Below are 12,382 nucleotides of genomic sequence, written 5' to 3' on the forward strand. Positions count from 1 at the left end.
TCTGCCGGAGGACCCCCTATAATACACCGGGCACCTTCTCTCCTTCTCTCTCTCTCTCTCTCTCTCTCTCTCGTATCCTATTACTGCATCTTGCTAACTCGGCCATTCTGGATGTCACTAACTCGGCTTCTTCTCCGGAGCCTTGAGCCTTTGTGCTCCACTGTCTCTCAGATTAACTCATATTGCAGCGGTGCCTGGATAGCGTGACATGTGTGGTTGTGCTGCTGACGTGGTCCTGCCAGATGCCTCTTGTTGCTGCTGCCATCATTAGTCATTAGTCATATTTCTACTGTTATTATACACATATGTACCACAGTAGCCAGAACTATAACTACAATATCATTACTTTCATTAATGTTGTTGTAAGCTACTGTCATTACTGTCTGTCCTGCATCTCTCTCTCTCTCTCTCTCTCTCTCTCTCTTTCTTTCTCTTTCTGTCTCATTGTGTCATACGGATTACTGTTAATTTATTATGCTGATCTGTTCTGTACAACATCTATTGCACGTCTGTCCGTCCTGGAAGAGGGATCCCTCCTATGTTGCTCTTCCTGATGTTTCTACCGTTTTTTTCCCCCGTTAAAGGGTTTTTTTTGGGAAGTTTTTCCTTATCCGCTGTGAGGGTCATAAGGACAGAGGGATGTTGTATGCTGTAAAGCCCTGTGAGGCAAATTGTGATTTGTGATATTGGGCTTTATAAATAAAATTGATTGATTGATTGATTGATTGACTTATGCGCTGATTAAGTGGTGGGTGATTGATTTGCCTGACATCGATTGATTTAGTTTCAGCACCGCGGTAGTGGCCAGCTCCTGTTTCCATTATTGGAAATGAAAATGATAAGAATGCATCTAGGACGGAGGACAATGAAAATATGACTTTTTTTCTTTTCTTTTTTCTTTTTTTTTTTTTTTTTAAATGGTCCTCTGGCTCAACTTGCCCCAGCTTAGGGGTAAATTGATCCAAACTGATGTGAGTCAGTGGGTAAATTGAGCCACCTGGGGGTAAACTGACCACTTGTGTTTTTCCAGTTTAAACCTGAGCATAAATGTAAAAAATCTTTAAGGTAACTTAAAAGAATATAAAATGGACCAAGTTTATTTTTTCGATTTTTTTTGTTACAGTTAAACAGTTCAACATTCCACCCATCAAACAAAAAAAGTAAATACAACTGTAACTGTGGTCTACAATAACAAAAATATCATCGAATAATTGGACCTGAGAGTGATTTTTATCACGCTGAAGTGCAGTTGGTGGTGGATGAGACACAAATAGGTATATTCTTCAGGCAGGCACTGCAAAGAATGTTGGGCTACTATTATTGTATAGCATAACACTGCACAAATAGTTCTGTAATTTGACTAAAACATGGCTTACTTATATTTTCAACAACTAACTACTCCACATTCCACCTCTCGAGGTTGCAAGGAAATACGAAGTGTTGCTGCCTCCGTGCAGTTCCTTCAGCTTTTTGAGGTTGAGGTAGCTTCATCAGCACATCACTTTGTGGGAAAGATGCCACATCACTTTCCTTGAAAGCAAAAGTGGGCTTCTCATTGGCAGTGTTCCCCCGGAATCTTCTAAGAAACTTTGCACTCACTTCATTGCCCTCAAGCTTCTCAACCATACCAATATAATGGTAGCTCCTGCGTTTGATTGCAAAGTTAGTGATAACAAAGTCACCAACTAACAGATATGTGCAGCCTGGTTCGCTACTCTCATCCTCAGACCCCTCATATCCAGATGTGTCCTCAAGTGGGATGGGAACATCACTCTCCTCAGAGCTGCTGATCACCATGATTTTCCTCTTGGTTTGTTTCTTCTTTTGCTTGCCTTTTTCTTTGACGTTACTTTGGTTTTTCCCCTGCTGTTTATTTTTTCTCTCTTCATGAGCCCTTTCAATTGCCTGCTTTTCCAGTGTATCAGTTAGGATTCTTGTTGTCACACACTTTCGCTTTGTTTGTGCCCTGGGATGTGGACATTTGGGTAAGGGAAGGATTTCATCTGGAGACACATAAGCAGTGTCATTCTGTGAAGCACATCCATGTGTGGATCTTGATGAGGGCTGCCCAACAGTTATGGAGGCTGAGGCAGTGGATGGATCATCTTCAGTGGGTGGATCATCTGAGTCAATATCACTATGAAGTGCCTTTGAATCACTCAGTCACCATGAAAATGTAGCAGAGTAATGAAACTCTGAGGTCTTATTATAAGTGGCCAAACATTTGCACACATATCAGTACAATGATAAGTCTCTTAAAATGTGTTTCCTTCATTTTATACCATTTTTTTTCATTGGATGTACGGGATTTTGGCATGTCCCACACACTGCTCTGCTAACTACAGTGTGTGTAATAAGTGGTTAAATGATACTAAATCTTTTTTTTTTCTACATGGCTTTATTGTCCACAACAAGTTATTTGATAAAACGAGTCATTTTGATCATGTATATTCTATTTTCATAATCATATTGAACATTTTGCATGTGTCCCTGAAATTGCTGTCCACCCTGTCATTATGGGGTAACTGCCCCTTTAAGAAATCCTCTGATGTTTTCAGTGACATTTCTACCAGCATTTTGTCTTTCTTCAATGGAGGCTGAAACAGTGGCTAGTTGCAGAGTAAGTATTTACACTTATGTTTCGTAATTTTCATCATATTATGTGTGTAGTTGGATGTTGTCAAGCTTAACATGTCCACTCTGTCGTAGTGAAATATCAATTAATATAAAAACCTTTCAGAAATTCGAAATATATTTGTTAAACAGTACACAGTCAGCTTGCTAACTGAATCATGTTGCTATGTGAAGGTCCACCATGTGCTCATTAAATGCTAACATTAGCCAAAAAAGTCCACCCTGTCATTGTCCACCCTGTCAGCAAGCCTTCCATGACAGGGTGGACATGGTTCATGACAGGAAGGACATGCGCATAGTTTAGGCCACATGCTGATAATGTTACACATATTACAACAGCTATTACACACATTTTATAACAGTACATGCTATACATAGTAAGAATGGACAATATGGATTTTTTTTTTTTTGATGATATCGGTATCAGCAAGCCTAGTTTGATAAGGCAAGCCTAGTTTACCGGGCCGCCAATTAAGGTGTGTAGGGGAACATTTTGAATTGTGTTTTTCAAGGAATGAGATCAAAAGGAGCTGAGATAGCAAGGAGATATCGAGAACGTTGTGATGCTGACCCGGACAGAAGAAGAAAGTACCTTGAGAAAGAAAGGGACAAATGGAAAAAAGACAGAGAGACTGGAAAGAAGAAGGTTATCAATGAGCTCAGTGAGAGAGAGAAGAGGGCAAAAAGAAAGAAATGGAGAGAGGCAAAAAGTCAAGCCAGAGCCAGAAACAGGGCCAGTGCTTTGCTACAGTCAGAGACACCACCCAACTCCCCTGCAACTGCTGAAACTCCTGAAAATCAGCGTGAGCCAGGGCCCTCCAGGTTAGATCATTGGAAGTTTAGCTGATGAGACTTATTAAAAAGTCTAGATTTATTTGAAGGACAATTGTCAACTGTTTATGTATATAATATTTTGTGTTTCAGGCAACGGCGTCAAGGGGAAAGCATTCGAAGGAGTTCGAAGAGGAAACTGAAAAAACAGATCGAAATATTGGAGGCACAGCTCACAAAAGAGAAAACTAAAACTGAGAAATATAAGAAGAGGTTCCATAGGGCCAAGAAAGAAAGTGCGTCCAAATCACCACGTACAAAAGTCAATGCTTTGTTGGCACGTCAAAAAGTGAATTCACCCATCAAAAGAGCTCTTCTTTTCCATACATCCCTAGTTGAAGATATTAGAAGAAAATATGAACATGCAAAAACAAACAGAGAGAAGCAGTTGATAGCAAAAGTGGTCAGTGGAAACATTCTGAAGAAGTACAAGCTCCAAAAGCATGCCCAGACTGCTTTTGGCTACTCTAAGAAGAGAGCAAAGTGTCCTGTGGATCTTACCTACCGTGGGAGGAAGTGCGTCAGTCGAAAAGAGATTAGGAAGAACGTTACATCATTTTTTCTTAGAGATGATGTTAGTCGAATGACGACTGGCTGCAAACAAACAGTGACACGGCTGAAGAAAAAGATGCAAAAGAGGTTGTTTACTGATACAATGAAGAACTTGCATAGGAGGTTTCTCTCTGAGCACATTGACCACATGTCATACACCTCCTTTTGCCGTCTCAGACCCTTTTGGTTGGTAACCCCCTCTTCCTCTGACCGTGACACATGTTTCTGCAAAAAACATGAGAACTTGCAATTCATTGCCAATGCCTTGCAGAGCCAAGGGTTACTGTCCTCAAGAAACATTGAGGAAATGTGTGAAGCAACCATGTGCGACCTGAAAGCCAAGGTCTGTGCTTACGGTGAGTGCAGTGAATGCCTCCTAACTTGTCACCCGATGCTGAAAGCTCCTGGGGAAGAGAACATTCGTTTATCTCAGTGGATGACAGAGAAGATCACGAAGGATGAGAAGGTGTCAACAATCACAGTGAAAAGGGAGATAACAACAACGGAGCATGACCTTAACACAGATTTCCAGGAGAGGCTTCTCAATTTTAGGCGCCATGTCTTCAACATTAAATGGCAGTTTGATGCCTACAGGGAGCTCAGGAGGAGCCTGAAGCACAACGAGTCCCTCTTGCATATAGATTTTAGCGAAAATTACTCATGCAAGTACAGCGAAGAAATACAATCTGTGCATTTTGGAGGTTCACACAAGCAGGCCAGTCTGCACACTGGAGTGCTCTACACCACTGGTGAACAAGCGCCACACACCTTCTGCTCCATATCACCCTCCAGAAGACACGACCCTGTGGCCATCTGGGCCCACCTTGATCCAGTTCTGAAGGTAGTGAGAGAACGACACCTTCAAGTCAGCATACTTCATTTTTTCAGCGACGGGCCTGCAACGCAGTATCGACAAAAGGGAAATTTCTTCTACCTCTCAACAGAATCCTACAAGTATGGCTTCAAAGAAATAACGTGGAATTTCTTTGAGGCTAGTCATGGGAAGGAGGCACCAGACGGTGTGGGTGGGGCACTCAAGAGGTCAGCAGACCGGATTTTAGCCCATGGAGGAGACATTCCTGATGCCCAGAGCTTGTATGACAAGCTGAAAAGCCTGGACACATCTGTCGAGCTGTTCTTCGTCCCAGAGAGGGATACTGAATCAAAGACTGAGGTACCTGCAATAGCTGCCATAAAAGGCACTATGAGAATCCACCAAGCTCACCTGGCCAAATGAAATACAGAGACATTTCATGTCTGTGTAAAAGGGAGGAAGGTGTTTTGGACTGCCCCTGCTTTAACCTTCAAGAGGTCACTCTAGCTAATGTTCCTGTTTCATCTGACGAGTCCCCAGCATGTGGAAAGACACCAGATAATCCTAGGAGACCAGAAATGATTGAGGTAAAGCACATTGTAGAGTGGTGCGTCGTTAATTACGACAATGAAGCATACCCAGGTGTCATCATGGATGCAGAAGGGCACAGTGTGAAGGTTAAGTGTATGCACCGCCATGGCATAAACAAGTTCCATTGGCCAAGTCTCCGGGACGACATCTGTTAGTACCATGACTGGCAGGTACTTTGCCTAATACCAGAACCACAGGCTCTTAACAAGCGCTCTGCACAGATTGAAGCGTCTGCTTGGAAGTATGTGGAACAGCAACTGCAGAATTGAGCCATGTCTCCGCAGAAAGGGAGAGACTGTTTGGAGATGTGTCTAACGCCGGATTTCCACTGGATGCGTGTCCGTTGCGGAACGGCAGCGCTGGTTATCCGCTGCGTGCTCCGCCATCCGTCAATACCCACTGGCTGCGTTTGCTGTGCGGAGCGGTGCAGCTCCGCCGGAAGACATCCGTGCACTGCCATGATTAATATCTCCTCGTCCGTGGTGTTCACGGGGTGAAATGACGTCTGAAAACCTCTGACCTGTTGACTTCAGGCCTGCCTCTGCCCATTATGTAGTTTTTAAGGTGTAGTGCAGGGAAATATGATCCGCCGTGAACACTGTGTATTTTATTTTGAAATTTAACCGGATGTTTTATTGTGTTTCTGTGCACGACTTCCTGCCCTGCACGATCTGCTCTGTGCTGAATTGCTGCGTTGTGCTCCGGCGTCTGGCAAAAATAGAAGTCCTGCGTATCTGTTGCGGAGGGCTCCGGAGTGCCGGAGCTGAGACGGAGCCGGAACGCAGCACAGCCGCAGCCGGTGGAAACACACACATTGACTAGAATTGAATCCTATCGGCTCCGCTGCCGTGCCGGAGCGGAGACACAGCCAACACGCATCTGGTGGAAATTGGCCTTAAGTGATCTTTCTGTAATATTCTGTTTTTTCAAATCAGTCGTTCTCCACTTGAAAAACATTTTTCTTCTTGTTCTACAGTTGAATGTTTGACTTTCACTGTGCAGAATGATGTACAGAGTTTAACACTAGAAGGCCACATTAATGGCTCATTTTGGGCATCTTTATTCAGTGGCTGCATGCAGGTAGAGTGGATCAAAACCAGTCTGTTCAACTGGTAATTTCCCCCTACATGGGAAAAGGACCTCTGGCATTTTTTTTTTTACATCATTTCCTTTAGATTTATTGCATTTATGAGGCCATTCAATGACATTTCACAACGTGTCCACCCTGTCATACCCAAGGTCCACCCTGTCATGTCACTGTCCACCCTGTTATTTTCATGTTCTATGAAAATAAATTATTTTCACAAGTTAGCAAAATCTTTTGTGTGATTCCTTTATAAACAAATGAGGGCCAAATAGTATTGTTTGAAAGTTTGACCAGATATCTTTGTTGTTAGATTTTATTTAAAAAAGAAAGTGCAACTCTCGCAGATTTTATAGAGGAACAAATAGTTTGCCATAATTTCATTATTATCCAAATACTTTTCCCATTAACTAAAATATATTGTTGAGAGAGGGACTAAATAGCTTTCTGAAAATGTACATTTTATAATCACTATGTAATTACAATGTATTTACTCTACTTTGAAATTGTCCATGACAGGGTGGACATCTTTTGCTGTTTGCATGTACATTGTCTGCTTACAGTTAATTTATAAAAAGTGTGGGAGCTTGACCAACATGCATTTCTAACAGCATAACATCTACTTAATACAATGAATATTAAGTTCCATGGAAAATCTCAGCTTTTTTGGGGGGAAATGGGGAAGTCTCAAAGGCACCTTATGGTGATATTGACTCATCTGCAGCAGCAGACTGTTGCTCAGGGTTGGGCCTGTCTGATGCCAGGGCCACACTGCCTGCGAAGCGCAGCGCACCAAAATTCTCACGCGAGCCGGAGCACCTCCGTTCACATCAGACGCGCATTTCTCCGCACCGGTCGACAAGCGATTCTGCTCCCAGCTGTTGTTTTTCCATCATGGGTAACTGCCCGGCTTGACACAATCGCTCGCGGCTCGCGCAGAAAATAGACCAGACGCCAAAATGATCGCTGCAGGGCCGGCGGCGGAGCTGCGCGGCGCGGCCGGTGTGCATGACACAATTGGTTAACATGGGCACCGAAAGGAAACTGGCTTCACTTCTCGGCGCTTCGAGACTATTCGCGGCGCTTCCGCGGGCGGTGTGGCCCTAGCGTGACACCATGGATGGCTCAAACTCTGCATCAGGGAAAATATCTCTGTTGTATGGGTAAATCCTTGTGGACTTGAATTCAGAAATGATATTCCATGGAGTCATTGCAGGAAAGCCTCATTCACACATCCAGCAATCTGGTATATGGTAGCTGTCTGGCTTGGGTTATTTCTCATCCATCCTTGAAGAGCTCTGTTATAATACGCCTTAAAAGGACCATACATGGTCTTGTCCAGAGGCTGCAAGCGATGGGATATGTGGGGTGGAATGGTGAGCAGAACAACACCCTTGCTCTTTGCTATTCCTACTGCCCTGAGTGAAGATGTGGGCCTCATAGTTATCAAAGATGAGCAGCATGGGATGGTCAGGGGAGCAGTATGCTGACATAGATGTTCAAGGAACTGAACAAAGGTGTCTTCATTGACCCAACCAGATCTGGTGGAGGTACCAATGGATCCTGGAGGGCATCCTGTGATGAAGTGGTCTTTGTATCTTATCCTTGGAAAGATAAACATGGGAGGCACTGCACTCCCAACAGCATTAACTGCACAGATCACAGTTACCAGCTCTCCTCTTTATGCCGATGTGATGGCGCCTACTTGTTTCTGTCCTCTCTGTGTCACTACCTGCTTTGGTGTCTGTTCTGTAGTAGTGCCTGTTTCATCAACATTATAAATCATGTTTGGAGGGAATTTATGCCTGTAAAACAAAGATAGGACATGAAAAGGCCAGATCAGAATCAGACTAGCTGAGTCTTGTAGGCAATGAACAAAGCATTTGCAGCTAAATAACTAACTTAACTAACTGTAAGTGGATATGGTCTAGCTGTTAATGCAATTAAAAATAAATGGCACTTGTCAATCACTTGAGCAAGATTGTTAAAAAACTCTCCCACTGTAGTTTTTTTTAAATGCTGTAGCCCTCCCCAAAGATGTTGCTTCAGGCATATGGCAGGAGAGATGGTGGTGTGCCTTAAAGTTGTTGAACCAGTCTTGACCTAAAAGAAAACAATTCTGTCTATCAAGATACAGTATTTAGCTACATAACAAGATTCCTTAGTTAGCCTTGCCTTCGCCCACTGAATCATGTAATCTCCTGAAAACCCTACCAGCACAACCATTCTCTTTCCAGTTTTCGGGAACAGGGATCTTGTTTCTGACTGCTAATTCAAATGCCAGTTCACAGCGTTTCTTTGGAGTTATGCCATTGAACTGGTCAGCAAGTTTTTTAATGTGGTCTGCAAGGTCCTTCTCTACATCCTCTGTGAAGACTCTCTTAGCCTGTGCTGTCCCACTGTAGCCTACTGTCTTCACTTTCTTTTCCTTTGAATCTGCGCAGGGTTGACCTGTCAATCTTTCTCTCTTTTGCTACTGCTCTTATGGATGTAGGAGCAATATCTTTTGAAAATGTTTGCACTCGTCATAAATTTGGGGCACCACCTTCACTTAGAAGGAAAGTGACTGTAATCAAATTAATATCTCCAGAAACCAATTATTAATTTGTCAGTACACTTATCAATCATGAATCAATCTCAATACCTGGGTCATGAATTCTCTATACATTGATCTTAGTTCCTGTTCAAAAGAAATATCGGTAACACTTTATATTAAGGTACTGTAATAAGCGTTAATTAATGCTTAATAAGCACAAATTAACAGTTAATGAGCACTTATAAGATGCTTATTAACATTAATAAGACTATATAAAAGTGTTTATTACAGCATAACTTAAAGTTATTATTGCTTATAGGAGCATTATAAGCACTTAATAGAAATGCTGGTAACAGTTTATAAACATACTAAATATTAATAAGATGTCTATTTTCATTATAATTTATATGGGTTAATTATAGAATAATAACCACATTTATTACTGGTTTATAAGACACTATAAGACCCTATAAGATGAAATTAATAAGGTGTTTATTAACATTAATAAGACCTAATGAGTGTTAATAATAGTATACAACACATTTATTATTGACTTCTAATATATTATTGGGTACTAGAACATCGTTAAGAGTTTATAGAAGTAGTATATAAAAGGCACCTTTGGTGTGCATGTGACGTGCATGTGATGTGCATGTGACGTGCGTGTGTGTGTGTGTGTGTGTGTGTGTGTGTGTGTGTGTGTGTGTGTGTGACAAATGGTGCTGAACGTGTGACATGTGACGCGTGCGTGTTGAAAGGAACCGTCGCAGATTCTCGTGTCTGATCCTGCCTCATACATTTCAAAAAGAAGGGTAACAGTGTGTGTGTGTGTGTGAGGGTGTGAAGAAGCGCCATGTCACCATCAGAAGGACTTCAAACTGTAGAAAAGAGGAGACATGAGATAAATAAAATAAAGAACTTATTTATTTTTCCTCAAATAATAAGGAACACGGTGTTGGATTTTTTAACTGCTTAAGTTTGCAGACATCACAAAATGTTCCTCAATTTACAAATCATGCTGTTTGGCGGTTTTTCACAGACTTGAGTGTTTACAGAATGTTTTAAGTTTTAAGGTCTACAAGAGTCTTTCTTTTGAAAAAAAAAATGGTTCAGTAAAATAGCGGTTGAGAATCTCTGTCAAAACTGATTGTTTTCTTTTGTTTTTTAAGAATATAAGCTATAATTACACACAGTTTTTTTAAAACAACAACCCTCATACATTTCACACAGTATCGTGTGTGCCTGTGTGTGTGTGTGTGTGTGTGTGTGTGTGTATGTTGGGGGGGGGGAGTGAGGCAAATGGTGCTGAACGTGTGACATTACGCATTTACGAGACATGATTAATCTGTACTATAAAGTGGCACTATCAGACACAATGAATGAGTAGTTTTCTGGTTTCACTAATTAACATGGTCTTGGTTAATCTGCATATTTGTAGCTGGACCTTACTGCGTCTCACCAGACCTTCCTGAGCATAATTAAAAGTTCTAATTTAAAGTGGGTGGTCAACTCTGTGTACCAAAGATGTGGTGTATTTTGTCTTACTGGTTGTTGCCGCTGTCTGGAGATCGCCCACGCTGAAACTATGTGCGTAGTAGCATTGGATCTGTGCCTCCGTCCAGTTCTCCATGTCTGACTCCTCGGCAGCAGGGGCGGAATTCAAAGAATTGTTTGTGATTGTTCCCGTTGCATCTCTCAAATCTTCATGGCCAATGTCCCCTATGTCCGGACTGTCCGTGATTGTGATTGTGATTGGTGATGCAGGAGGTGTTGTGTTCTGCACAGGTCTTCCAGGTACTGATTCGTCTCTCGGCCTTTTAATCAAACGCAGTCTGTTCCTGCTGCTTGGTGCTCGTGGCGTTGTCTGAGATTCTCCTGTTTGACAAATACAAAACACGTATCCAAGTTGAAATTAAAACAGAATTATTTAAACAACCGTTTTATATCTTGTTTCACATATTTTAGATAAAGGGATACTGACCGTTTGAGATCTTCTCAGATGGTTGAGTGGGCTTTCCAAATCTGCTCCCTGGGGTGATTAGCTTCACCAGATCTGTTAAGTTCTGGCTAGCAGAGTCCTCGTGACAGGTCAACTCTGGTAGTGACTCGTCTCTCGACCTTTTATGTAGGCGCTGTCTATTGTTTGCCAGAGACTCACCTGTTTAATATATGTTAATAATTTAAAATAGATAAAGGTTGGAATTTAAAACAGAATTATTTAGACAATAGTTTTTAATTTCACACATTTTTAGAAGAAAGATTACTTACAATGGTTTCCAGGGTTTTTGGCAGGAGATCTCTTCTTTACGGCAACAGGTCGAGACCATTCGTCGTCCCTTCGGCACGGGATTTCATCAAATAGATGTTGCTCCTCTACAGAAAATCACAAACTTTTGTTTGTTATACAGAATATGTACACCTCTTTTTTTCTCCGAGACAATACAGGGATATATAATTGTATATGACAATGTGTGCAATGCATTACCTAAGAACTGTGGTCTTTTTTCCAGAGCTGCTGATGAATTTTCCCGCTCCTGGGATTCTTCTAAATATCTCAGAACTGTTTTGGAAACACTAGTAGAATTTAAAAATCAGACACAGACTCTTGTAACATCTTAATAGCATTTAAAAGAAAAAAACAAAAGTTTTGTTTCTACTTACCAGAAACAAGAGCCATTTCTACAAATGTAGAGAAGTGAGCGTAAGTTGGTGTCTAGCAAAAAGTGTTGTCTTCACACACGGGGGATGCGATGTGCTTGCCATGGGTCATGTCCTTAAATAGCCCCTACCCACCCATTTGGCCACCAATAAACCACCCTGGGAGGGGTTTTTGATCGCGTCACAATATGCGAATCTCAGATAAATACTTTTCTTACTTACTTCTCTTTAAAACCTGTGTGTAATTTTAGCTTATATTCTTAAGAAACAAAAACAAAAAACAAAACAAAAAACAATAAGAAACTGTGTAATTTTAGCTTATATTCTTAAAAAACAAAAAACAAAAGAAAACAATCAGTTTTTGACAGAGATTCTCAACCGCTATTTTACTGAACCTTTTTTTTTTTTTTTTCAAAAGAAGACTCTTGTAGACCTTAAAAACTTAAAAGTCTGTGGAAAAACTGCCAAACGGCATGATTTGTAAATTGAGGAACATTTGTGATGTCTGCAAACTTAAGCAGTTAAAAAATTCAACACCGCACACACGATACTGTGTGAAATGTATGAGGGTTGTTGTTTTAAAAAAAACTGTGTGTAATTTTAGCTTATATTCTTAAAAAACAAAAAACAAAAGAAAACAATCAGTTTTGACAGAGATTCTCAACTGCTATTTTTTTTTTTT

The 12,382-nt window shown here is 41.3% G+C and overlaps 1 protein-coding gene across 1 annotated transcript in view; it reads right to left on the reverse strand.

Annotated features, from left to right (window-relative positions):
- Window positions 1-11,778, reverse strand: part of LOC126396253 (uncharacterized) — a 14,673-nt gene extending 2,895 nt beyond the window's left edge. The window contains exons 1-5 of the mRNA XM_050054190.1: window positions 11,704-11,778; window positions 11,528-11,602; window positions 11,311-11,415; window positions 11,024-11,200; window positions 10,588-10,917 (exon numbers count right to left, since the gene is read on the reverse strand). Coding sequence (XP_049910147.1) covers window positions 10,588-10,917; window positions 11,024-11,200; window positions 11,311-11,415; window positions 11,528-11,602; window positions 11,704-11,719 — 703 coding nt within the window. The 5' untranslated portion in view covers window positions 11,720-11,778. The remainder of the gene's footprint in view (window positions 1-10,587; window positions 10,918-11,023; window positions 11,201-11,310; window positions 11,416-11,527; window positions 11,603-11,703) is intronic.
- Window positions 11,779-12,382: the final 604 nt, after the last annotated feature.

Source organism: Epinephelus moara, chromosome 10 (assembly GCF_006386435.1).
Source record: "Epinephelus moara isolate mb chromosome 10, YSFRI_EMoa_1.0, whole genome shotgun sequence".
NCBI lineage: Eukaryota > Metazoa > Chordata > Actinopteri > Perciformes > Serranidae > Epinephelus > Epinephelus moara.